The sequence below is a fragment of the Lagopus leucura genome, unplaced genomic scaffold, assembly GCF_019238085.1.
Source record: "Lagopus leucura isolate 7727_CA_CO unplaced genomic scaffold, USGS_WTPT01 Super-Scaffold_100009, whole genome shotgun sequence".
In the NCBI taxonomy this organism is placed as follows: domain Eukaryota; kingdom Metazoa; phylum Chordata; class Aves; order Galliformes; family Phasianidae; genus Lagopus; species Lagopus leucura.
In genome coordinates this window covers 14,253,564-14,280,443 of record NW_024962266.1, presented here as the reverse complement: position 1 = coordinate 14,280,443, position 26,880 = coordinate 14,253,564, and the positions used below count along the sequence as shown (strand labels likewise).

General features: G+C 38.5%; 1 protein-coding gene across 2 annotated transcripts; it reads left to right on the top strand.

Annotated features, from left to right (window-relative positions):
- The first annotated feature begins 4,424 nt into the window (after window positions 1-4,424).
- On the top strand, window positions 4,425-25,111 carry ZNF326 (zinc finger protein 326). 2 transcript variants are annotated; one of them, XM_042873723.1, is made up of 13 exons: window positions 4,425-4,492; window positions 4,966-5,040; window positions 10,302-10,428; window positions 12,502-12,907; window positions 15,565-15,763; window positions 16,298-16,332; window positions 17,236-17,323; window positions 18,467-18,581; window positions 19,740-19,887; window positions 20,101-20,200; window positions 20,746-20,876; window positions 21,743-21,838; window positions 24,398-25,111. In XM_042873723.1, exons 1-13 carry the CDS (start codon window positions 4,477-4,479, stop codon window positions 24,557-24,559), a joined length of 1,698 nt encoding a protein of 565 aa, XP_042729657.1. In that variant the 5' UTR covers window positions 4,425-4,476; the 3' UTR covers window positions 24,560-25,111. The 2 variants fall into 2 exon arrangements, with proteins under 2 accessions (XP_042729657.1, XP_042729658.1); XM_042873724.1 differs by lacking the exon at window positions 4,966-5,040 and having other exon boundaries at window positions 4,430-4,492.
- The last annotated feature ends 1,769 nt before the right edge of the window (window positions 25,112-26,880 follow it).

Genomic DNA, 26,880 nt, shown 5'->3' with positions numbered 1-26,880 from the left:
TGATTGTTCTCTTATCCCTGTACTACTCTGAAGAATTTACAAAAAAAAATCCACCAAAACACAACAAAACAAACACAAGGAAGTAGCAAAACATGAATTCAAGAGAAGAACAGGATTGCACAAGGAGGTTCTGCACTGAAGTGAAACATTCATGTTTTGGATCATCAGGAACTCCTGAAGTACAATACTGTTCTGTTCCCTTTCTCTTATTATGTCTCCATTTTGTTTTGCTTTGCTTAGATTAGATTTTTCCTTTTTGGATTCCTGCAGGGAGAAAAGAAGGAGCCTTTGTTTTAAAAAGACTCAAAGCAACAGTGGGCCATTGATCATAATTAAGTCTAAAATAATACGCTTTTGCTGACCTGTTTGTATCGAATCCAAAGACTTGTATGTTATACCTGCTACAGCCGCACTCTACCCTCACATCCAGTTTCTTCTCCCAAAGTTTCTGCTTCTGGGGCAATAACATTAAAAGCCCAAATATGTCTGTGTGTTTTCAGGGCTGCATGTGAAAACCCTCACTCCTCTGTCTGGTGTCCGGAGTGTTTATTTGGTGCAAGAAAAGTTTTTCATCATTGGATGTTCTCTTTTTCATGTACCCTCTTTTCTTTGTCAGACTGCTATCCCCCATAACAACCATCAGTTTTATCTCTAACTTCCTCAGATGTTAAAACGACCCATAGGATAGCAACAATTCTTACTACAACATTTGGGTGTTGCATGCAATTTCTGAGTAACTTTGCCATGTAATACGTGCATGGGCCCAATTCATTTCAGCTTCCTGAAATTCATATAAATGTCTGTGCTGATTTCAATGATAATTGATTTCTTGGGGCACTGTATCTAAGCTTTTGTAGCCTGATTTTTAGTGTAACATAAGTAACATAATATAGAGGTTTAACCCTGTGATGCTGGGCAATAAGAAAAAGATAAGTGTGTATTCTTGTAACTGGAATGGCAGTTACTACTATTAGTGTTCTGCTTGATTTTTCTTGCCTCCTATTTTCCTTGCAGCTCCTACTGCATTTACTTTCCAGGATGCTCCAACGAGTAAATATTCAGATGAATTAGTCACAGAACAAATGTTCTTTAGCAGAATAATGGAGAGATTCACAGATGCTTCTTTTCACAGCATGTCCTACAAATGGAGACTGTTACATGCCTTTGTCCTGCTTCTCAGACACATTCTCTGTCTGTCCGGACACAGTTTAGCCAGCCTTATACATCTAAAAGCGACTCCTGAAATTAAACCAGATTGGTTGTGTTGGATTTCTAGGAATGTTTGGTCTCCTTTCAAGTCCAGAGGTATTTATGAAGATCTGCACAGGCACTGCAAATGCTTGGTACTGTTTACTAATTTGCAGTAGATCCTGCAAGTGCTCTCTGGTCCTATCCACCAGGAATTTAGAAGACTTTTAGAGTTCTGTGATAGTTAAGAGTAACTGAAAGTAAGGAACTGTAGGACCTTGGAGATCCTTTCTCTCCTAGGTACATAGAGATGGTGGCTGCTCCTTAAACCCCTGAGTCATAACTTTATTTCTTACTTCCTTGCCTTTGGTCTTTCCCCTAAACATACATAATGATTTCTCTATCATCTTATCAATCTCCTATTCAACCCCAGCATTTCCCCTCAGGCACTCCCTTTTAAATCCAATTGTCATTTATGCGGTAGTCTCTTCATCTTGTGTAGCTTACTGGAGAGTTTCTTCTGTTGAATCCCTCGGTATGTTTTACAGCAGGGCAACAGCTAAATCATTTGCCTTTGATAGTCTTAGGAATAACTGATCCAGCTGAATCAAGTTTTCTGGATCTTTGTGTTTATTTTGAATAACCATTAGACAGACATCCTTCCAGTGAACACAAATCTATCTATTCTGCATGGTGTCCTCCCTTCAGAGCTGCTTACTCAAAAAAATTTACATTAGCAATCTCACTTGGTCCAGCCAGATTCAGTGGAAATGGATGAGAATCCATTTAGTCCATTCCTTAGTAACTCATCCTGCAGCATGCACAGAATTACTCAAGCAGAGGTGGTACTTAAATTTGACTGTTGCAAGTTTCAGGCCTCCTGGGAAAATCAGTTTATTCTCACTACATTTGTACTGAATTGTTACCTGGATGCCCTTGGGTTCTGTGCACATATGTGGATTTATTTAATTGCTCACCTTTATGTTATTTAGCACAGAGAAAAGTGTATACAGCTGTGCCCACACATTATCTTGCATGGGGAAAAATCTTCAAGTATACTGTTCCTTGAGAAGACACAATGTTTGTGCCAGGTTGTGTGGAAGGTGTGTGCAGGCCTTTGGCAAGCTCGCTGAGATAAGAAGCACCTGGCCCTCTTTGCAAGTGCCTTGTAGCAAAACCCCTTGTACTGTACATCAGTGCACTCATCTGCTCATTCCTGTTCACAAACACAAGACCATAGATCAGACAGTGTCTAGTAGAGTCAGAATCTGTGTTGCAAAGATGAGACAGAATCACAGAATTGCAGGAGTTGGAAGGGACCAGAAGAGATCATCACATCCAACCCCTGCTAAAGGAGGTTCTCTGTAGGTACTTCTATGCTTGCTCTTGGTAAACCTCATCAGGTTCTCCTCTGTGCAACTCTCCAGTCTGTCCAGGTCTTGTTGAATGGTAGCACAGCATTCTGGTGTGTCAGCTGTTCTTGCCAGCTGTAAGCAAGGGAGGATGCAAGAAACTCATGTATTTCGCACAATAGTGTATATATAAATGGATGAGTGTACAAACAAACCTGTGTATGGACTGTTCGGCCCTAGAAATCACTGCTTTGCCCACGTGTATTTTTGGCTGAGAAGTAAACAATGAGGCTAGAGGAAAGACATATTTTGGATTGGACTGACAGTTTTATCTGCATGTATTTCTCCCGTGATCATGGGGAATAGCCAGGAGTTGAGCTTTAGCAGAATGCTCATCGAGGAAATCCGCAGCCTACAGCGCTCCTCACTCAGCCGCTTCCTAAGCCTGTGACTTCGCATCTGCTGCCATCTAGAGCTTGGGGAGGGAAAATGTCTGACTGCTGTACCAGACCCAGGTTTTCGTTTAATAAAAAGCTTGGTCTCTGGACATGGGTGAGTCAAGTCCTCCTTTCCTGCAGTGAGGCTTTTATTACTTGAGAGATGCAGAACTGTAGGTTTTGATCCAAGCCTGTCATCTACTGAAGAATGAAATAAGTTCCTTTTCCCTGACAAGTTAAGAAATAAAGAGATAACGAATTTGCTTGACATTACAACCAGAAATTATGACTATAACTTGTTCTTAGAACCAGAGCCCCAGATTTTCTGTGTCAGATGTGCCCACTGCTGCTTTTACAGTCTTCCCCTCCGTGCTTTCAGAGATGTATAAAACATAGAGAAATGAAATGTTTTTCAGCGTGTGATCCTCATACAAGACCCATTTTTCATTGCATGACGACATGTCTGGGGCAAAGTTGTTTTTTTCTTTTTATTTATTTATTTATACAAACCCTGAAATTCTTGGCTGCTAAGAGAAGGGCAGCGGTGCCTTGCAATTAAGTTGAAACAAAGTCTGCGTTTACCTTTGCTCTGTTTCAGTGTTTCCACGCAGCCTGTTGTGTAAGATAAGTGCCTCCTTCTAGGATTTAGAGAAACTGGATACATGTTAGGCTCACTGAAGGGAAGGAGGTGGTTTAAATAAGAATATCAGTGCCCAAGAAGGGCTATGCTTCAACATGGGATTACTTGTGTTTACTATTCATAGTTATTCACCAGTTTACCCCAGTAAGGCCTGAGGCACTCCAAAGGGCCAGCAACACACGAGGGCAGTGCAGCCGTTGCAGGAGCACAACAAGGGGACGGCGCGAACGCCTCTGTGCTGGTGGTTTGTAACATCACCAAGCTGCACGTCAGATACTGCTGAGATGAGTTGTGCCACACGTTGGCACAAAGCAGCAGCTAGCATAGCCCACGGGATAGGGCTCCCCACCACACTGCGTGGAGCATTGGCAAGCAGCTCCAGGTGCTCACTCCCATCAGATTGCCGGAGGAGAGTGTTTTCTGCCATAGCCCCCGTGTTTCCACTGAAGGCCGAAGACATGTTAGGGAGAAGAAAGGTGTGGCAAAGTTGCGGCTGTTTCGCCGCTGATAACCCCGCTTCGCCTCCAAGCACGACAAGGCTCGCTGCCATAACATAAAATGGCGGCTGCCAGCACCTAACATGGCGGCCGCACAGCCCCGCGCATGACCCCGCAGATCCGGGCACCGCGCGCGGCACTCGTAAAGCGCCGCCGCCGGCACGGACCTCCTCCTTTCAGGCTGGGCCGTTCACGTGACGGTCACGCACGGGCCAATCGCCGCTCGCCGTAGCCCCGCTGCCGCGCGCAGGGCCCGCCTCGCCTCGTTGTGGTGGAAGGCGCCATTGACAGAAGCCGGAGCCGCCGCCGCGCCGCCGCGGCCGCCAACTGTGCGGGAGCAGGGAGCGGGGCCCGCCGCCGCCATGGACTACGGGGAAGGTGAGAGCGCACCCCCAGATCAAGGGCAGGGCCCGGCCGCCGTCCCCGCTGCTGCCACGGGGTCCGGCCGCGTCTCAAAATGGCAGCGGCCGCTTTGTTCCGCGCAGGACGAAACCCCACCACCACCCACCTCCTCGTCCTCCTCCTCGCCGCCCCTCCCGGGCCGGGGGAGCTGTGGCGGCGGCCGGCGGCGGGAGGGCTGCGCGGGACGAGGGCCTCCCGGGGCGCGGGCGGGTGGGGGAGGCGCGGGAGGGGGCGGCCCTCGGGGGGCGAACGGGCGGCGGGCGGGTGGCGGGCGGGGGCGCGGGCAGGGCCGGGCCGGGCCGGGGGGAGCTCGGGGCGAGCTCCGTGAGGGGCCGTGTCAGGAGACCGGAGGTCCGACAGGAGAGAGAGCCGCTCCGCCGCGGCTCCCTGTCTCTCCCCTCCAGCTCTCGCTAAGCACTAAGTCATTCTCACTGACCCATCCTCTCCAGCTGAAGACAGAGATTGGAGATTCCCAGATACCCCCATGCATTGTGGTGTGAACATGCCCAGTGGGTCAGTCTCAGGTATGAGCTATAACTAAATCTAACCTGTAAAAAGCGTTGGGGCTGAACAGTCAGTATTTACAAAAAATAATAATAATAATGATAAAGGGTTATTAGAAATAAGTGGCGCGGTATGATTGCAGATGTTGTGTTCTGGAGGAGGATAGCTGGCTTGATGTTCGTCTTGGGCATGTCAACATGGGCTCCTGCACGTTCCCAGTCAGAGCTGAGGTGTTCAAGAAGCGGGGATGGGGGGGATACTGACTTTCTTATGACTATGCTTTTTGTGTAAGTCAGTTATCTGCTTTCTTATGGACTGCTGTATTTTATTCTTGTAACTTATATTGAAAAGAAAAGGTATCGATGAAGTTTAAGGATTGCGGAATCCTTAAGGTTGGAAAAGATTACTAAGATCGTCTTATCCAACCGTCATCCCATCATGTTGATGTTGGGATGGTTCCTCCTTTTATACAGCTGTGGGGAAAAGCAGAAGCTACATTTTTATTTTTTTGAACTTACCGTGCAAGTTTGGGAAGGAAAACAGAAAGCATATAAATAAATGTGATAGAGCAGAACTTAGCCTTTGTTTACGTGTTATCAAAGTATTGCATACGTACAGCTGAAAGCAATGCACAGTTGTAAGATGAGTGAGGTTATGAGTTCAGTAAGACTCAAGTAATTTTGACATTTCATGCCAGCATGCAAGCAAGTACCAAGAAATTGTTAACGTGTTAATATAAAACTTTTGCCATAAACTGTACCTGAGCTTCATTTACAGATATCACCAAATAACTATTTACTATTGGATCTCTTGATGCACTCGCTGGCTGTTATGTGGAGTAAACATGGATTACAGAAGCATCTTTGGTTGCATATGATTGTTTTTATGATGTACTCCTTGAGTCTTAGCTCTTTTGCCAGTAATACTGTTTCTGAATTATCTGTCTTCAGAATGAAATAAAAAAAAATAATGAAAAGCTCTGGCCCTATTTTTTTTTTTAATTTCTGTATGGATCCCTAATTAAATTTCCCTTAGATATTTTGTAGAGAAGGTTCTTAATTGGCAGTTTTTAACATCTTATTCCAATGTTAACTGTAGTCAGTAACCAGAACCTGCTTCTCTGAGATCTGATAATAGTAGCATTAAAATGAACCTAGGCTCATCCTGTGAGAAGTAACTGATGGAACGCATATTGTACAATTGGAATATTGCTTCAATGTACCTCTGCTATACTCCTTCTTATGTTATAATTAAGCTGTACGTTACTTACAATAACTAAGTTAATTATGATGTATGCAGCTTTAAACATTTGACATTAATGTTTGTGCGTTGTATATACATTAGTAAGGAATGAATGAACCTTTGTTTTACCCTGATTCTGTACAGTAGGCTAAGGGCCTATTTTGCAGGGGGTCCAGTAGATGGCAACAGAGGATGAATGTTCAGTGCTTTCATCTTTGCCTGGGTCTTGGCTGAGTTCTTCCTGTTGGAAATCTGTAGCTGGTTGGAAGCATGCCTTTCACTGGGTGGCTGTCGATGGCTGTGATTCTGCCATTGTCCCATGCTGATGGTTTGGTTGGAGACATGGGTGATGTGGCCTGTCAAATAAAATTTATGACGATGTTAATATTTTGGTTTCTATTACTATTGTCCTTGTAATCTGGAGGGGTAAATGACTTTTGCTCTAAATCCTAACATTCATATACATGGTGCCTTGGCTTACATGGGACTTAATAATGCATTAAATCTTCTATATCTCATGATAAGTTTGTGATCTTAAAGTATTAAAAAACAAATAAGATGTCAATGGAGAAAATGCTGCTTATTGTTGCATTGTTGTGAACCCTTAAGCTTGTTGTAGTTACTGTGATTTAGAAATGAAAAATATTATAGGCAAGTAGATTTTATTTCAGATCTGTAATTGTTTTTTACTGTTTTAGGATTATTGAGATTAAGTTTTACTGAAACTTTTCATTATTCATTACTACAAGAACTTTCTCCCGTCTTACATGCTCCATGTGGATAACGCTGTTGCAAACTATGTCACTTCTTTGTGCTGTGAACATTTTCATTGTCCTCTAATCCTATTTTCTTCTTTACAAGCATCTCTGTCTCCTAGAGTCATTTGTACCAATGGAACCTTATTCTTATCTACTACGTGTTTTGTCATCCTACTTCTCTTCCTGAGGAAAGCTGATTTCTCTTTGCTGTATAATGAGACATCATCTTGCAGCAATTTTAAATCATCCACTAGATTGGGCATTTTTTCATTTTTCTTTCCTTAAACTGAAGGAATACATGTACATGGACATTTTAATTTGTAAACTGAACTTGCCTTTTAGTGACCCAATTTTTTTTTTAATCCTAGAGGTAATGTATTTTTCCCCCCTTTGTTTTAACTTTTCTCCCTTTCACCAAGAACCTTTAAATATAATTTGGAAATGGGAAGTGGAACTGTTGTTTGCTCTTCTATTCCTGTACTTTATCTCATCGTCTCATTCATCCAGCTGTATTTGTGCATGAGGCTGCTGATGCCAAAACCTGATGCATTCCTCCGTCAAACTGTTTCAGATACTTTGTCAGTGACTTCATCGAATCAGAGATTTACTCTTTATTTTTAAACTTTAGGAGTGACTGTGAACCACTTCCTTTTTCCTTCTTTTTCTCTTGGAAATATTCATAGATATGCAGATACAATACTACTTCGAAACTTTCCTTTCTAAACAGCTACTCTTAGAAGTTAAATAAAACCCAAGTAAAACAGAATTGTTTTCAGTATGAGACATTGTAATACAATTCCCAGCTGTGTTTTTTCCCCCAGCATTTAAGTGCATGTTCTCTTAGCACATGAAATATCTTCCCTTTTTGCTTGAATAGTTCACTCTGTGCATTTCTGCTGGTGATGATAGCTGATGCAACAGGACAGAGATCAGGGAGCAGGCTGCAGGCTGAAAAAATTGTTCTGTGCGGATGTTTTATGCTCGCTGGCTGGCTTTAGAGAGCAGGAGAATCAAAACTGGTGCAATGGGATATTGATGTTGGTGTGGTCAGGTTTGTGAACTCACAGGCTATTTGTGTTGAGACTGTAATAATCAAAGCTGTGCAAGTGATTCATATTTGGCTATGTGCAGATAATATTTACTGGCTTCTATATTTCCCCCTTTCACCTCTTAGGATAAAGCCTATCTGGAGAACACCAAGTGAGGAAGAGCTCAGTGCTTGAAAAAGCATTACACTTGTTATTTGTATGCAATATCTTTGCCAAGCTGGGCACAAAGCATAAATGTTCTAAATCTTCTTTGGTTAAGTTTGCAGCTGGCAGAATGACCAAGTGAGGCCAGTGGTTGGAACAATAGGTTCTGCTCAACAATCTGGAGCAGCTAATGATAAAGATGGAAGAAGATGGTAAAAGCACCTGTTCTTAGACCGGGTCTAAGAGTTGGCTGCTTCTTGCCTTGCCCGTGTCCTGCATGTCACTCTGTCCACTTGGGGATGTGGAATGAGTAACACGAGTACTTCTTGGATATACTCATATGCCTAGCCTGATTGGTAGCTTAGAAACTTTCTGTACCATGGAGATGCATGCAACTTTTCAGAACATCCTGCCGAAGAGCAGCTCTGGAACTTAAATATCTGTTTTGTGAGAAAGCATCCAATTTGTGGGTTTTTGTTTTAGTTTTTTCCATTTGTTACCTCCAGTTTCCTGTAGTGGGAAGCTGTGCAGGTGGTCACTGCATGTCACATCTTTGTACTTCTTTCAACTCCCTGTTAAATCATACAGTGTAGGGAAAGGCAGTGCAGTAAGTCTGGGTGGGAGGAATGTTGGATGCTTACATTGGAAGTCCTATCAGATTCCTTAATTTAACTTCTTACGCTTGAAGTTGATGTTGTGTGATGTGTGATTAGTGTTTTCAGCAGCTTTTTTTCCTACTTTGCTGTGTCTTTATTGTAAGCTCCAAATGTGGGAATATTCAGTATGACTTCAAAGTTCTAGAATTATCATCCTTAACTTTCTGAAAAGTGCCTGTGCTCATTGAAAGAAAACAACACCAACAAGAAATCTGCATTTTTTGGGAGGAGGAGTTCTTTAAGAATATCTGCGTAACAGTGGGATAATCAGATAAATGCTACTTGTAGAGTTTTCTTTCTTAAGGGATGTAAGAGAGTAACTTGCAACATTGTTCTGATGTAATGAGAAGTTACAAACAGGAAATATTGTATATACTTAATTCATTGCTACTGTTATTGCTGTGAAATTGGTGTGCACAGAATTATTGTGTTTCTTTAAATGGAGTTTAAGAATGTTTCTTACTGCTTCAGTTGAACTTATTGTCCTGTTCTGGAAAAGTCCGTCTTAAACTTGGAGATTTTGAAATGTAGAAACTACTCTTGTCACTGGGCAGATCTTTTTGTGGTTATACAGTTATTCTTCCTGCGTTTGCTGACTGTCTTTTCTTTGCATTACCTTTTCTAAGAGGCTTGACTTGACAGGCTATTGCCAGATGTTGGTGTTGGTCAGCACTGGGAAACGGTTTGGGTCACTCAGATGCTGCTGAAGCAAAATGGTGTATGCTATGGGAGGGCTGGATCATGCTTGTTATGCAGCTCTATGGCACTGTCTTAGAGCTTTTACAGAGCACTTACAATGCTGGGGAGAATCTTGGTTCTTTTGCCTGACTTCCTTACAAGATACAAAGATGTCATAAAGTGACATCAGTTCAGCTATAAAATACAACCGTCTTTGTGGAGTTGGTCAGCTGCAACTCGGTGCTGGTTGTGGTGGGTTTTTGTTGGTGCTAGAATGGAGAAAATTCTTTTGACTGGAGCCTACGTACAGTGTCTGCACAACAGCGCGGTATGCGCTGTGAGCTTGAACTAGCACCTCTGTCAACGTGTAAGTGTTTCTTGTGGCGTTGTATGGCCAGGTGTCTGTGAGCTGTGTGTACTAGACAGTGGGAAGTGGTCATCATTCTGTGCTAACTTCTGATGTTTTCATCAAGCTTCTTCATTTTAGTTCTCTTAATTTAATTTGTGCCCAAACTCCAGCTGATCTACTGGGAAAAAAGTGATCTTGACTTCAATTAAGAGGTGTTTGTACGATGACAAAGATGCACGGCTTCCCTCAGCACAGTATTGAAATTAACTCACAACTGAAAGTTTGGTATTTTGTTTGTAAGCACTGTGGCAAAAATTAAATGGTTTATTTAAGAGTATAAGCTAGACTACTAAGTAAGACTTCTTTCTTGCTTTCTTAATAAACATTTTTCTGCTCTTTTTTTAGACATGGACCGTGATTATGGGCATGGAGGCTATGGTGGCCCACGATCCATGGACTCTTACCTTAACCAGTCCTATGGGATGGAGAGTCATGGAGGTGGAGGCGGAGGAGGTGGTGGTGGTGGTAACAGGTAAAATGATCCTTCAGTTCTCCCAATAATTGATTAAATCCAATTTTAAGTTTAAATCATTCTGCTCTCTAACTTAAGTGTTCCTGAGGCATGTTGTTATGATTTTTTTTATGAACACTTTTGTTCTGAATCTTCGTATTTGTTAACTACTGGCAAATATTAAACTGTAAAAGCTAGATTGTAACAATCAACACTTTTGTGGAAATGTTTGACAGTGAAACAATGTTTCTTTGAATGAAAATGGATTTTTTTTTTTTTATTTTTTTGTAATGGTTAGTAATTCGTAGTTGATTGGCCTGACATACTGTTTCTGACAGCAGACTAGACCTAATTGGTTTGGTGCCTTAGACTGAATCTATCAACATTCCGTTTTCAAGGAACATTTAGGATATGTGCTTTTTGGTTTGAATGTGGCGTGCTCAAATGATCTTGGTATTGAATCTGAAAGTCATGTCCAGATTATTTAATTGGCAGGTACTGATTACACTCAAAATTGTGTGCTTGTTTTAGGCTGCTTTGTAAGATGGATTGATCTAAAAATAAATTTTCTGATGCAGTGGTCTTAAAGTTGTGTATTTAATGCTAGGATATTATTCCTGTTGCTCTTTCAGATTAAAAAACAAAAACAAAAACACCCAAAAAAAACCCAGTGAGAAGCAGCTGATTTGATTTAGGGTTCAGAATCATATTCAAAAAAGCATGCTTTCCAGAGTAGTGATTCTATCTCAGAGGAAATAACACGTGAAGAAAACTTTGATAATCTGATGGTTTTCTCGTATGCGCCTTTGAATTCTTGTCCGACTCTAGCCAGCCTACACTATGATTCCTCTTTGTAGTCACTGCAGTGCCACTGGGCAAGGACAGAACTAAGTAGGTAGGCTGGAGAAATGTTGTTTTGCTGCATGGTTCCGTTAAACATTTTAGTTCAGTTTATTTTGTTTACTGATGAGCATTAAGATTGACTTTAAAGTCTGAGCAGAGAATCAGGAATGAGCTGTACCTACCATACAGTAATCTGCATATGATTGATGTTGAATGACTTTGAACATGGAAATATCTCCTGCCATGTAACATTTATATTGTGCATGGACTCTTTCTGTAGATAGTGTCATTTTCTGTGTAGTTCTGGGTCTTCTACAAGATGTTTTAAAATGAAGGTGTTCAGTTTCCTGTAGATCCAGGCACTGAGTCTGTTCCAGCTTATATTTTAACAGTCAAGGGGTTGTCTATCCCAGCTCCTGCTGAATCACCTACTGTAACTCTGCAGGGATACTATGTGTTTCCCTTCCAACTGGTTACAAATGCAGATAATATTCAGCCTGACTGTCTCCTAAAGTAAAACAAACTCTTAGTAAATAGCTAAAGATTTCAGCTTCTTGTTTTGTTACTGTGAAATTTCAAAGGCTGTATTTTTGTTCACAGTGCATGGATTGTGACAGACTTCAAAAATCCTGAGTTGCTAGACTTAATGGTCTGCAAACAAAAGATACATGTATATTGAAGATGGTGAACCTTTAATGGGATACTGAATATTACAGGGAAGGAGATTTCTAAAAAGTATTAATATGAATGGAAGAGCACTTAATTTGTCTTTAAAATCAGAGTTCTGGGATGTTTAAGACTCACAACTGTACCACTAAAAAAAAAAGTTTTTCTCTCAGATGAGAGCTAAGCCACCTTTTAACTGCTGTTTAACTGTTAAACTATGAGGGCATGATTTTGAAGAAGGGAGAGTTTGACTGGCCTGTGAATGTCTGCAGGTGATTATTGTCATGAGACTAGGGCTGGGCTCTAATCATATTTTAGCAAATGTTGCCGAAAATTTTAACTAAGCAAAGTTCATGCATACTGAACTTTAGAATTCCTTGTAGCAAAAATGGCTCAGATAGCTTTCTATCTGGTCACAGTGTCATTTGCCCAGCCCTAATCAAGATTAAACAATAACACAACTGTACAGACCAGTATAGTAGTAAATTGATTTTAGTTGATAAATGTCAACTGATAACTTGTCTTTTGAAATGTATAACTTTAGTAAGCTTACTTTTTTTTCTCCTCACTGTGCAACTTTTCCAGGTTTGGACCTTATGAGTCTTACGACTCCGGGTCTTCTCTGGGTGGGCGAGATCTGTACAGATCTGGCTATGGTTATAATGAACCCGAACAAAGCCGCTTCGGAGGTAGTTATGGTGGTCGATTTGACAACTCCTACCGGAATAGCCTTGACTCTTTCGGAGGTAGAAACCAGGGCGGGTCTAGCTGGGAAGCACCTTACTCCCGTTCAAAATTGAGGCCTGGGTTTATGGAGGACAGAGGAAGAGAGAGTTACTCTTCCTACAGCAGTTTTTCTTCACCCCATATGAAGCCTGCACCTGTAGGCTCTCGGGGGAGAGGAACGCCTGCTTATCCTGAAAGTGGATTTGGAAGCAGAAACTATGATGCTTTTGGAGGACCATCAACAGGCAGAGGCCGAGGCCGAGGAGTAAGTACAGAATCTTTTCAGATTCTTTTCACTAGACACTCTTTTAAACCCTTTCAAGACCACTGCTATACAATTGATACACTGTTCAATACAGTGTGTTGTGTTTTCGTTGTCTCTTTTTTTTTTGTCCAAGCAAACTATCATGGTTGATGATGTTGTTTACCCCCTTGAAGCTGTCTTCAAGTAGAACGCAGTCTCTTTCTCTTTCGAAAGTAATGAGTAATAGAAGACTAGTTGATAAGGTTTATTAAATCTCTCCTTTTGTGTGAAAGGTGAAGATAAAAGTAATAGGTTTGGTCTAAAAGGGATTAAAAGGACTTGCATTTTTCCTTGTAAACACTAGCATCCTTCTTGCTGGTGGGGAAATTTTTGAGTATTGTAAAAGTTAATTCAAAGCCATTTGAAGTTTTGAGTAGGTTAAAGGTGCAATGTATATGCAAAAAATAAAAACCAGGTTGTGAATGCTAGAGTAGTTTTTGTTTCCCGTAAAGGTAAAAATCTTAGCTAAATCTTTAGTATGTTCAACATGTGCTTGTATATTGAAAAATGCACATGACTTGTGTACTGAAGGAATGATGAGGAGGAAATTGTGAAGGTAGGTGGTTAGCTGTTACAGTGATTCTCATTTAAAATTGGAGCATCATTTAAAAGGGGCATCATCAACTTGAAATCAGATTCTTTCACAGACTTGAGATAATGTTCCTAGTCTTCCTAATTATGTGTTTTATTTTGCAGCTGTGTAGTAACTTTTTCAGTGGCTTGCAGGGTAGGATGTAAAAAATATGTCAGTATTAAACATACACAAGTACTGGATCACAGACAATTTGGAGCAGTAATGCTTGATGTTAAGTGAGTTAGAGGAAAAATTGGAGAGAATTAAGAAATCATCTTGACAGAAGTATGAACTTTAAGTTGATGGTGTCCCTTTACATTGGTTTTATAATCTCAATTTTGATATATATATATTTAATTTCAAAGCATAAAGGGTTCAGTGAGTGCTTTTCTGTCTGTGCCTCCAGATGCAACCTCACTTTTAAAATTCTTGTGTGCCATATTTCTTTGGGAAGTGATTCTTTAATGTTAAACTTGTTTGTAGCTTGAAGTGTAGAGGAAGATTATTTGTTTATTTTTAATGTTTTTTTTTTTTTAAGTGCCTAATTGTGTGTTGGTTTTGTTTCAGAAGATTTGCTTTGCAGCATTCTTGTATACTGTAGTTGCCATATTCAAATTTTAGCTCAGGATTGCACATGGCTACTAGCTAGCATGTAGCATGGTTTTAGAAATAGCCTGATCTTCTTATTTCTTTACTTGTCAAGCTGAAAGCACTTGATTCCTAAGCTTTGATGCCATCCTTTCAGAACTTGTTTGGATCTGAAAGTTTTGTGCAAAATTTTGACCAAGCAGCCTTATTTCTTCTTTGTTTTTGCTTTTTAAAATCTATCTTTGTGGGCCTCTGCATTGTCCTTTATTACATAAGAACTAAACTACTTACTATATTTAAAATGCATTGCACCTTTAATAGATACTGCTTAAAAAAAAAAAAAAAGTACTTGAAATTATTCAAGTGCTGACTTCATGTCAAATTTATATACATGCTAGGTAGTTCTGTAACTATCTCAACTAAATAAATTAACGTGGAGATCTTGTGCATGGACTTCTGATTAAGACAAGTAACCTGTTCTGGTACATTCAGTTTGTGATTTAAAATCTGCTACTAAAATGGGCATACATTTTGTGGAAAGTATGTTTGAAGTTATTTTCACGTTTATTTAACTTTGCTAGTGTAGCAGTAATTTTCTTCTCACAGTGATGGGGATATTTCTGCTTATCCAATATACCCAACCAGTCAGTGGGCTCCCTTCTGCCCTTTATTAATCAAATAGTTGAGCTAGTATTAAGAAAAGTGTTAGTGCTTTGGAAAAAAGAATGGCTGCCTAACTTCTCCCTCTTCAGATTACTCAGAGAGGTTATTTTTGTAAATAGATGTCCATAAATGTCTCTAGAGCATTTCAGATATGATAGAAAGGCTTAGTTTTTCAAATGAATTTTCATTCCTGTTGCTGGCATGGTTTTTGTACAAAGCACAACTTTTGAATTCACTGTCACGCATCATCCTGGAATGATTAATTAAAAGAGAGACTGAGCTTCCTTCAAGTTTATCACTGGATGACCTTTATTAAGTTTTCAGTTGCTGATCATTGGGCATAAAGAAGTTTGTCTTTTTTTTTTTTTTTTTTTTTTTTTTTGGGAATAAAAATTTTTTTTTTTTTTTTTTTTTTTTTTTTTAATGGCTGTCAAATAGAGTATAGGAGAAAATGATTTGGTTAGCTGTTTTTTCACCGAAGGACAAGTTTTATGTAGAAAATCTGAAGAGGGAAGCAAAGATTCTAGGCTGAGACTGACAGGCACGTTCGTCATCTTGGACAATGGTTCTGAATAAGCAGAAACACAATTTTTATATGTATGTGTGTGTGTATTTTACTGGACAAACACCCACACAGCCTTTGCACAAACATTGAAATTGGAAGCTTAAATTTCCCCTGCATTTTGTTCCAGAATGCACGTTTTAGTTTACAGTTTAATTGTAAACACTTGTGCCAAGTAATTGTTATGTCTATCTGTCATATACTAATACTTTTTTTTTCACGAATTTCCAGCACATGGGAGACTTTGGAGGAATGCACAGACCTGGAATTGTTGTTGACTATCATAACAAACCCAGCCCTGCAGCAGTTGCTGCAAGAGGAATAAAAAGGAAAATGATGCCACAGCCATACAACAAACCTGGTGGGACATTTATCAAGAAACCCAAAATGACAAAACCTATTTTGAAGTTGACACAGAAAAAGTCATCTAGTAAGTGATAAAGAGCCAGCATTAAGTAAAAATTATTACAACTTAATTATCAGCAATTATTTCCTTTTAATATTCAGGAAGAAGTCTTCATGTGCTGTTTTGTAACTGTTCTAACTATTGAGAGGCCTAGTGCAGTTTATTAAGACCTACACTGAAAGGTGCTCTGAGCAATGTAATGTGGCTGAAAACTAGAAAAGTGGATTTCAAGTAACAGAAAACTGATGCACACAACATAGGCTGTATTTCAGCAAGTTTTTAAAAATCATTTTTGGTGTCTAACACATCTCAAAAAGTTATTGCTTCCTTGGCTTTTTGGAGTTAAATAGCAGTGATTGTTTCTAAAAGTATGGTTTGTTTGTTTGTGTGGATATCTGGTTTAATTCTAGTGCTATTAAAATATGGTGAATTGTAGATGTAGACTGTCTTAAATGCAGGATAATATTTTTTTCTCAATAACTTAGCTGCTTTAAAATTAATTGATAGTGATATTAAACAGCAGTTTTGTATTATTTATTTCTTGTTTTGTGCTTATAGATATGAAGTCATCTTTCCAGGATTCTACTATAGAGGTAAGACTCTCCAAACTGGAAAATGTTTGATTAGTTCAGAAGTTTGTACAGTATACCTTAATGCAGGTAATTGCTAACCTAGAGTTATTTAAGAACTAAGCTCTTAATTATGAAAGTTCTTGTAAATTTTTTTTCCCCATTTTATCTTAAACTATCTCAGCTTGGTGGCCTAAAATCTTACTGATTTTGAATGAAAGGTGTAGCTTGTGCTATACCTCGTGAAAAGTGAATTTAAAATGTATTTGTAGGCGTACAGGCTATTCTTGTAATACAGCTACGATGTGAACACTCCCCATATTGTTATGGGCAGTCAGCTTGATTTCACATACCTGTGACCTGCTTGGGGTTAGGAAATTCAAGTAGAAAATGATGGGAACTACTACAGTGAGAATAGATCAGACATGGGCATATTAAGGAGAGAAAGTGAATGGAAAGGAGGTCACTATTAACAGATGGTCTCTGGTAAGGTGCAAAGGATTAGTCCCCACTTACAGGAACATCAGTTGCAACTGTATACAAAAAATGTGATTATTAAGCTCAGGGTATTTATCTTTTTCTCTGTGTTGAGACTGAAACATTGTTTCCTTCTTGTTGACTGGAGGTATTAATGTATTCTCAACAAAGTATAAGTTGGAGTTGAAAGTCAGAAGGCTTGTGTAGAGGGTGGTATTTTGCTTATGAAATAAATTCATATATATATATCAATGTATTAAAGATTAATGTATGACTTGAGGTTATAAGTACTTGAGGTACATTAAGTCCATATGTAGTTACTCTGTACACTTTATCATATTTGATTAAAATGAAGAAGTAACAAATTATTTGAATTAAAGTGACTTAAACTGTTATTTGGATTTAGAATGGCATTGCATCTTTTTGATGATATTTGTTTTTTTAAATTAGGAAATTGAAGTGGATACAAGTGGTGCAGTTGTTATATATGAAGACTTTACAAGAGATGCTTATGATGTTGGGTATCAGACTTTTGGAGGTAAGTCAGTTGGCTTTGTCGGGTAAGGTTTTATAGATTTTTTTTGTGTGTGACTGAGTGAATAGATTTGGTGTGTATGTATGTATAACTTCTAATGATTATTGCACAACATGACTCGTTGTTTTTAACAGAGTTTATGCATTTAGACCATGGAGGAGAATAGGGTTTGTAATATCTAACCATTGCTTATTTTGTCTCTGCATTGTAATTCTCTTTTTGGATCCTTTATCCAAATTTAGGAATTTTAAAAATTGCATACATTTTTCTACTGCTTAAAAATTGGTGTAAGCACACTGAAGGAAAGCGGGAGCCTCACTGTGTGGTACCAGCTTGTATGTAGGCACAGGCTTCTATTTCCCCAGCTTGTAACAGTATGGGTGCATAAGTTTATGAGTTTGAGGAGTAAGATACTGGCTTTACTCCCCAGAATGTTGTACTGCTGCAGAAACAGTACAACAAGTGATTCTTTGGATGCTTCTGGGATTGGTGGTAAGACAGTAAGTAAAATTGAAATACTGAGGCCTGTGCAAAGTGTGGGTGTTGTTTGTTTTTGATTTGCCTTTTTTTTTTTTTTTTTTTTTAATGAACTTTTATAGTAATAAAAGGAACCCAACAATTTTGGACTAACTGAATAATATTTTAATATTCCTACTGCATATAGGCTTTAGAAGTAAGCATAAGTACACGTCTGCAAAAGATCTATGTCTGTAAGTCTTCAGTGTTGCAGAAACATTTTGTAGTCATTTGTCTACACTCCTACATATGTGCTAGATGATTGTTTAACAAAGCTTTTTTCCTGGTGCTTTTTTCTGTGCCCTTTTCTGGTTACTTACTTGGAAAGGCCTTTAATAACTAGGCACAACAAAATAGGAGTTGATTCACTCTGAATTTTCTTTTATGAGTGTAATCTAGAACTGTTTGAAGTAGATGTTTTAATTTGTCTTCTGTAATGGAGGGAAAAAACTTCGATGGCATTTAAATAGGCCTTCAAACCATTTGGGGTTTTTTTTGTTTTTTTTTTCCTCTGTATTTTTCGCTATTCCTTGGGTGTTTGTGGCAGAAATGTGGAAGGCAGGTGCTTTCCCTGGAAAGATGGATTTTTTGGGGGGTACATGATGTTTTAAAATCCTTCTGTATGTTAAGATTCCAAAGGAGAAGCTAAAAGTGAAGAGGAAGAAAAACGGCGAATTGAGGCAAGGAGAGAGAAGCAAAGGCGTAGAAGGGAAAAAAACAGCGAGAAATATGGCGATGGATACAGGTTTGTGTTGTAACTTGTCTTGTGTGCTTTGGTTTTTTCTGCCTTATTCTTACATAATAAGGATATGTCTTTGCTACTGACAGGACCTTTTGGACTGTTTTTAAATGAAAAATAGATCCAACAAACAAGCAGAAATAAACAGCACCCAAATCTCTTGATTTAGAAGACTGGATATTCAGCTCTGGGGCCCAAAGCATAAGAAAGAGGCACAGACCTGTTAGAGAGGGCCTGAGGAGGTTCGCAAGGATGATCAGGTTAAGGGAGCTGGGGTCATTTAGTCTATAGAAGAGAAGTCTCTAGGGGGGAAGACCTAATAGCAGCCTTATTGTACTTAGAGGGGCCTATAGGAAAGATGAGGGACTTTTTGTTCAGGGCTGTAGGGAGAGGACAAGGGGTAACAGTTTCTCTAATAGAGTGGATTTTGATTAGGAGTTGGTGAAGAAATTCTTTATGATGAGGGTGGTAAGGCACTGGCGTACGCTGCCCAGAGAGACTGGGGATACCTCATCCCTGAGAAGTGTTTGTGGCCAGACTGGGTGGGACTTGAACCACTTGATCTAGTGGGAGGTGTGCCTGCCCATGGCAGGGTGGTTGGAACTAGGTGATATTTAAAGTCCTTTCCAACCCAAGATGTTTTATGATTCACTTGACCCCTACTGTATCAGGAAGTATGTGAATTACTAACCTCTTCCTGACAAACACATCACTGAACACTTGAGAACCAGCTTAAAATGGTACTGTTTTTGAAGTATATATTTCAGTTAAACAAATTTATGTTAATGCTGACTTAAGCTGATATAAAACTGACCTCATTCAGTTTGAATATGTATAGCGAGCTGTTTTGTAGCAAAAATGTGTAGGTAGTTTTATAACTTATCTCAGTTTTGCTACAGTGAAGCATACTAATGACTTTAAAATGTCTAGCAGTTTTTCTCCTACATAGAAAAGTAATTGGTCTTAGAGTAGCTCTTTTTTATGTTTGGAACTTGTAGTAGATATGCTTTTTATTGGTAAAATACTGGACTTTTTTTTTTCCCACTTAGGCTTCTGTAAGGAATACTTTTCCTATTCCGTTTCTGATTAGTTTTGTGAGGTCTTCAATCATCTGAGGAAAGAATGTTTCTTTAATAGTGATATTTCTTGCATTTCTCTTGCTAGAATGGCATTTACTTGCTCATTTTGCAAGTTTCGAACGTTTGAAGAAAAAGAAATTGAATCCCATCTGGAGAGTGCAGCTCACCAGGAAACACTGGATCATATTCAGAAGCAAACCAAATTTGACAAAGTAGTGATGGAGTTTCTTCATGTAAGAAAAGAGATTTTTTTTTTTTTAATTTGAAAAATACTTTTACATTAGAGTGCAATTAGAATATGTTATTTAGTTTTCAAAATATGCTTAATTGATTGTTATTCTTATATGTAATTTGATATTATTCTGAGTAATATTTCAAACATAACTTCCTACTGGAACATAAATACTCATGTTAGTTGCATAACTGTTTTCTTTGATTCTCTGTAGGAGTGTATGGTGAATAAGTTCAAGAAGACAGCTATGCGTAAACAACAGACTAGTAACCAAACAGAAAATGCTCAAACTGTTGAAAAAGATATCATGGAAGGTGAGCAAATGCTCTTTATGTGGTAGCACATATTGTGCATATCAGGTGTTGTGGAGAAACAAGGAAATGAACTATTAATATCAGGGCTAGAACTAATTCAGCTGCTTTGTGAGAAATTGAGGGTTTCAAGGTTTATTTGTTGTATTAAGATGTGCTTTAAGAATATTGGTTATTGTAGATTTTAAAAACCAGGAGGTGTTGGAGAGAGTTTGAACTTCTGATTGCTGTAATGTTGTCTTCCTCTATTAGGCAGGTAATGTTCATGTTTTGTAACCTCAGGCATCAAACATAATTGCCTGACTCTTATATATAGTCTGCGGAGAGAAGGAATTGGAGTATCCAGATGAAATACATCCTCTTTCAGTGTTATCTTCAGCAAGCCTGGTTTTGATGCCTGAATTTGCGTGAACATTCCCCTGTGGTTCAGTTTGACGTGGTTAACAATTGAAAGTCCTAACTTTCCTGGTACAGAATAACTCATCCCTCTTCCAGTTGTCTGGAATGACGCATTTCATGTTAATGACTTGTAATGTGTTCTTTGGCAGGGGTTACTGCTGATGACCATATGATGAAAGTTGAGACTGTTCACTGCAGTGCTTGCAGTGTGTATGTTCCTGCACTGCACAGTTCTGTTCAGCAGCACTTAAAGTCTCCTGACCACACAAAAGGAAAACAAGTAAGATATGGTGTATTACTTAAAAAAGAAATAATAGTAAATATATACTCTTATAGTAGGTGAGCAGAGTAAGTCATTTCTAAACTGTACTAGCATTATTTCTCTAGAAATCTAGAATGCCCTTTGTAAATGTCTCATGAAATAGCTGGCATTTGAATACCTACAGTTAATGAAAAGTTGATGTACTTGATAGCTGTCAGTAGAGAATTCTGAGAAGGTTACTAGGAATAACTGTAAGTTTTTATTTCAGGGGATTTTTTTTTTGTTGTTTTTTGTTTTTTGTTTTTGCTGCCATGGAGTGTCAGAATCTTATTGGAATTGTAACTATAAAACAGAATACTTCTTTCCAGTAAGATAACAGTGCTGATGTCTTTTCTTTGATTGTCTATTATACTTTTAATGTGAAAAAGGTGAGAGTAGTGTAGAATTAGCAGCAGTATGGATTTGGATCCTGTTACAGTTTGATATGCTTCTAATGTTGGTGGAAGAGTTAAAGAGTAGCATGAATAGAAAAATGATCTCAGTTGTCACAATAGGTTAGATTTCCAAATTAACTTATTTCTTGAGCTTTTATAATTATGAACTGTATTAGGCTGTGATGGAAAAAAAAAATGAATGTTGTCTATAGGTGAGAACAGGTAACTGGGAATAGACAGGTGCATCAGTGTTTGTAGTTTGTTGTGTAAGACTTAAATGCTATCAAAATTAATTCAGTTTATTATGGAGTTTGGACTTAAATACCAGGAGTAAGCATTTCGTCTTCTATTACTTTCATGCTTTACCTTACAGAAACAGACCACAAATTGAAATGTGTGGCAATTAGAACAGGTTTGTAATAGTTATTCACCGTAAAATCTGTTTCCTAGGCCTACAGAGAACAAATAAAAAGGGAGAGTGTTCTTACTGCTACCAGTATCTTGAATAATCCGATAGTCAAGGCACGATATGAGCTGTATGTGAAGGTAAGATTGAATAAGGAAAATAAAATGCTGTCATCTGTAATATTAGTGACATCACTGTTTCATCTGTATGGATGGAATTTAACCTCAGTGCTCTGTCTCCTGTTTCTGCCATCTTGGTTGTTCACATGTTGAATTTACTGTAATGTATTTTTCCAGTTTCACATCATTGTCTTAAATCATAGAATCACAGAGTCATTGACAGGGACCTTCAAAGGTCAACTTGTCCAACTCTCCTGCCATGAACAGGGATGCACTGACCAGGTTGCTCAGAGCCTGGCCCAGCCTGGCCTTGAATGTCTCTACAGAACACACAAATCAGAAAGGAGGCAAGACCTCATCTTACAGGGAAAACAACTATGCATAGCCGAATAGCCATCTCTGAGTTTTAATTCCACACTGTCTGTGTATCCTAGCAAGCACATCAACCAAGGCTGAATGCAGATCTGCAGAGGTGTTCCAGTTCTGAGTACCACCTGTCCCACACTGGTGGGAAGGAGAACCAAGCTGCACCATGGGGCCACAGGCTTTAACTTCATTTATTTGCAGAAAAAATGACCGCTTTCAGATTTACCAGTTACATTTTTGATTTTGCACTTATATAAATCTGGTCAATATTTGATCAGTCATTTCTATGAAGTCAAGTTTTAGGAAAATATTAGCGGAATCTTTACGCAGTACTCACTATAGAACGCAAAACACTTTACAAATACTTGTTCAGAAGCAAAAACTCCTACATACACTTTGTAGTGAAGTACTCTATATGCTTCTTGTCTAATATTCCTCATAATTTCTAGAATTTATGGAAGTTTACAGAAATAGTTGTGATAAAAAACTTTGAAAGGCTTGGCAGCCTGCATTGCAAATTCACAGCTGAGAAATATAGGTGAATTCATTCTGGCAAAAATGTTTTTTTTCTTTTCTGTTCAGATACGTATCTTTTTGTATTAATACTGTTGGCTGTTTTTGTTAATTATGATTAATTGGCTTATAACTTTCCTTGTGCTTATGCAATGGATTCTTTTAGAAAGAGCAGTTTTGCCTTGCAGAAATATGACAGGTGTGAGCCAATGCAGAATTTCACTGTAATCTAGATAATCAAATTTAGTTATGCTCTGAGCAGTTGTGGATGATGGGATGTACGAATTGGTTTTGGACGACTTCTATAGGAAGGAGAAAAGGTGACAACCAGCTAGCACAGTTTCAAATATTTGAATGTATTTCCAACTGTCTCTGCTGGTATTTTTTTTATGGTTTGACGTGTGTGTGTTCCTTACAGCCCCCTAGTGGGGGATTGGTGGGATGAGGGACGGAAACTTGCTGTTTGTCAATAGATAAAGCCAAGATCACCTTCCTAAGGAGGACACTACCATTTTTAGTGTGCTTCATTGGTGTTCCTTGAACATTATACACACATACGCTCAGTGAGACGTGTACAGCTTCTGGTAATACAATTCCTCCTCATATTTATCTCAGTGTATAAAGAACTGCAGATTGAAAGAGTCTGTTTGTCTTATCCAGCACTTTGAGCCACTACATGCCTGTAGTTTTCCTGGAGTGGAGTAAACCCTGCTTACAATTGCGAATCAGTTGTAAGACCATGGGCCATTGGGGTGGCGGAGGAGCCTACAAAAAAACTACCACCAACAAACAAAAAAAAACCCCACCATTTCAGAAGGTTTTGTGTGTCCTGCATATGCAGAGTAGAAAGAAAAAACTTGAGACAGGGAAGTCCTGTGAGACTGTTGAGTAGATGGTACAACTCTGAAAGGCAGGCAATGAATTTCATTAATCCCTTTGGCAAAAAAAAAAAACAAAAACAAACCACAGCTGGAAGTCAACAACTTCTAATTATTTTTTTGTTAACTGCTATTGATACATCTTAATGAGCAAAGGCATTCTTTTTTTTTCCCTATTACTCTGAGTTTCTCTGCAAAATTGTGAATCCTGATGTAGCAAGTTGGTGTCGTTTTCACATCAGAGTTGCTCTGTCAGCTATTCAAACGTGAAAGGGCAAAGAAACTCCTAATGTTTCACGTTACTCTTTATTATTGATTATTCATAGTGTTTAAACATCTGAAAGAAGTGAAAGTTGAGGTACATCTTGTGCACAATTATCCTATGAAATAGAGGAAAAAGGCTACTAGGGTGGCAATGTATTCAGAGTAGACTTTAAGATATCTGCTTGATAATTTTTCTGGGTCAGCAGTGAAATGAGTTTTAGTCTAGTCAGTGTAATTCCACATTTAATTTTTTTATTTATGGAATTGTTTGCCTTTGGTAGGGTTATTTGGAATTAGCAGTGAATAAAGAAAAGAAGGGATTATTTTGGTATTCAGATTTGATTTGAATTCTGGGGGAAAGGGAGCATCTCTAGAGACCTACAGATTTAGTAAAAAGATTCAGAAATTTAAAAATGTAGTTTTAATTTACTGAGTGCTGAATTTTGTGTTTTATATACTTGAGATTTTTTCTGTGTGCCACTTCAGTCACTGAAATGATAAACGTTGTTTTAGTTTGTTTGGAACAAATATTTAAAGTGTTTTAAATTTTCTCATTCAGGGTGAAAATCCTTTTGAAATCAGTGATCAGGCTCAGGAGCAGCAGACAGAAGAAGACAAGGCTGAAGAGCCAGCTGAGGGTGAGGAAGAGGAGGAGGAAGAAGAGGAGGAAGAAACTGAAGAGCAAACTGACTTTACTTTAGACCACACTGAAGATAATTAAATGCAAGAAAATGAGAAAAAAATATTGGGGAGGGGGGGCAAAACAGCTTTTTATTTCTGCTCTAAAGTGGCTAAGACTTTTTAATAGACTCAAATGAACATTGTTAAGACTCCCCACCCTATGCATGCATTCCATTCTGTGGAGAACTTGTTCATATAATTTCTTGTGTTTCTGATTTTGTTTAAAATGAAATTAAGATTATTTTAGTTGAGCTTTTTATAGCAAACTGACTGTTAAAGCTGATTAAACATTGTGTTGTATATTTTTTTAAGCTTCCTATTTTTTGATGTGTGCATTGAAAGTTTGATATAATAGTTTTTGATCTAATCATTTGGAAGGATGGTCTGGGGGTAAATGTTTTAAATGCTGTATGGCATAAGCTTCTGTTTACCTCAGTACAGAAAGAGTAAACTTCAAAAATTGTGCTGTTGAGTGTGGCTTTTTTGGAACTGCATTGCACTCTGTATAATAGAATATGTGTTATAATATGCCTTGTAGCTTTTTGTGATAAAATGTACCAGTTTGTAGAAATAAAACATGTAAGAAATGTTACTGTTTGAAGTGTCTACAGTTAAGCATCTCAAGGATTTCCCCATGCAGCCTACCAAACAAGTTTTGAATCAATTCTTAATTGATGCTATGATTATTTAGAAGTTAATCTTATTGTTTGATGTTAGTTTTTGTTTCTTTCTGTGCATTCAGACTACACCTAGCCTTTTCATCTAAATATGACAATACTGATAGAAATAACTGCATAATTCCTTGCAGCCATCGTGGGGATTTTTTTCAAACTTTTATCATATATGCAGTTTGTGCTCCTTTCCTTTGGGGGATGTTAAATTGTAACTACTGCTATGTACATGTGACCAAGGCAGAGAGTGGGATTTGTTTGCTACTAGCTAGCATGGCTTGTTTGAAAAACACCAAGCTTTCAGTTGATTGAATAGTATTTCTTGCTTAAAATATTTTTATTTCAATTTTAAGCTTTTCTAAGCTTGAAATAACTGAGTACACCTTGTATCTCTTAAAAATTGTTCTCCTTTTTAAGATTAGCATAAGATCCCCATTTGCAATACTTCTTAGGATATAATCTCCCTTCTGCCTTAGAAGATGGTCACTTGATTGCTCATCTTTGTGTTCTGTTTTTAGATCTCTTGCTTTATGAGAAGATGACACTGATTCCTTCCTAGACAGTTTAATAAGAACTGTTCTAGAAACTGGCATGAGTTTTAGCATGGCAACTTTTTTTTTTGTGTGTGATGTTTCAGAGAACTGAGATGCTGCCCAAATTTCTGCAAGTGTTTTTTATTATTATTCTAGTCATATTTGCTGTCACCTCAGGATTTGTTAACCCTATGCATTCTTGACTTAACATGTAATCTAAAACATTTGATTTTCTATATATTGTCAATTCTATTTATGAAGCATATTAAATGATAGCCTAAATGACTTTTTTTAAAAAGGCAGCTACTGATTATAGTGGACATAATCGCTTTTTTCTGTAGGTTTAGAAGGAACTTTTAATAGTGCTCTGTGTCTCTTCTGTATCTAGTGTTTCACAACATTCAATCCATTTCCTGCATGGTAATAATGCATGGAAATAATTTCAGATGGAAAGATTGAAGATCCCTTTTCCAGATTATAAGTAGTCCTGGTAAGATGTGCACACACTGAGTTATTCCAAACTGAGTTGAGATTGCATTTGTTTTAGAATCTCAGAAATAAAGTGCACAGTTTTAGGCAGTTCTGGATGAGAGCACCTGAGGGAATACACAGGTATGTTTATTTACACTTTCTTGTTAAGAGACATTTCCAGTTTCCTTTGCATTCATGAAGTACCAGCTCTATGTCAACTCCTGACCGTCCACCAGTTTTAGTTTCAATGATATTTGCTTTTTTCTATAGAAGCACTATTCTGAAGGCAATGCCTCCTATTTCATGATGTTGGCCCACGACATCAGAAGTAGATGGTGGTGTTGCAGGTAGAGGTTGAACCTTCCCACCAATGTTCTATTACATTTTGTTGCCATGTGACGGATGGCAGCAGAGGGACAGCTGACAGGATGTGTTGTAAAAAAGGGTTTTGTAGCTGAGAATTTGCTCTCTCAATCAGTGGTATTGTGCTCTTTGTATCTGTTGTCATTTCTGTGGATATAAATAGGAGGCATTACTTTTGGAGCAACCTGGACAGACTAAAATAATTTTTGGAATGTTTATTACCCTGAGTGATACAGTTTATAAGACTGCAAAAGATGTGGGAGCATAGTTGTATCCTCCCTCTATAAAGGACCAAGTGAATTAAATGAAATATTGGTGGGAAA

Bases quoted from the DNA above. Each gene is read 5' to 3' on its own strand.
- ZNF326 (XM_042873723.1), top strand. The intron at 19,888-20,100 runs GTAAGAAAAGAG...GATTCTCTGTAG, and splicing joins TAGTGATGGAGTTTCTTCAT to GAGTGTATGGTGAATAAGTT. The intron at 20,201-20,745 runs GTGAGCAAATGC...GTTCTTTGGCAG, and splicing joins TGAAAAAGATATCATGGAAG to GGGTTACTGCTGATGACCAT.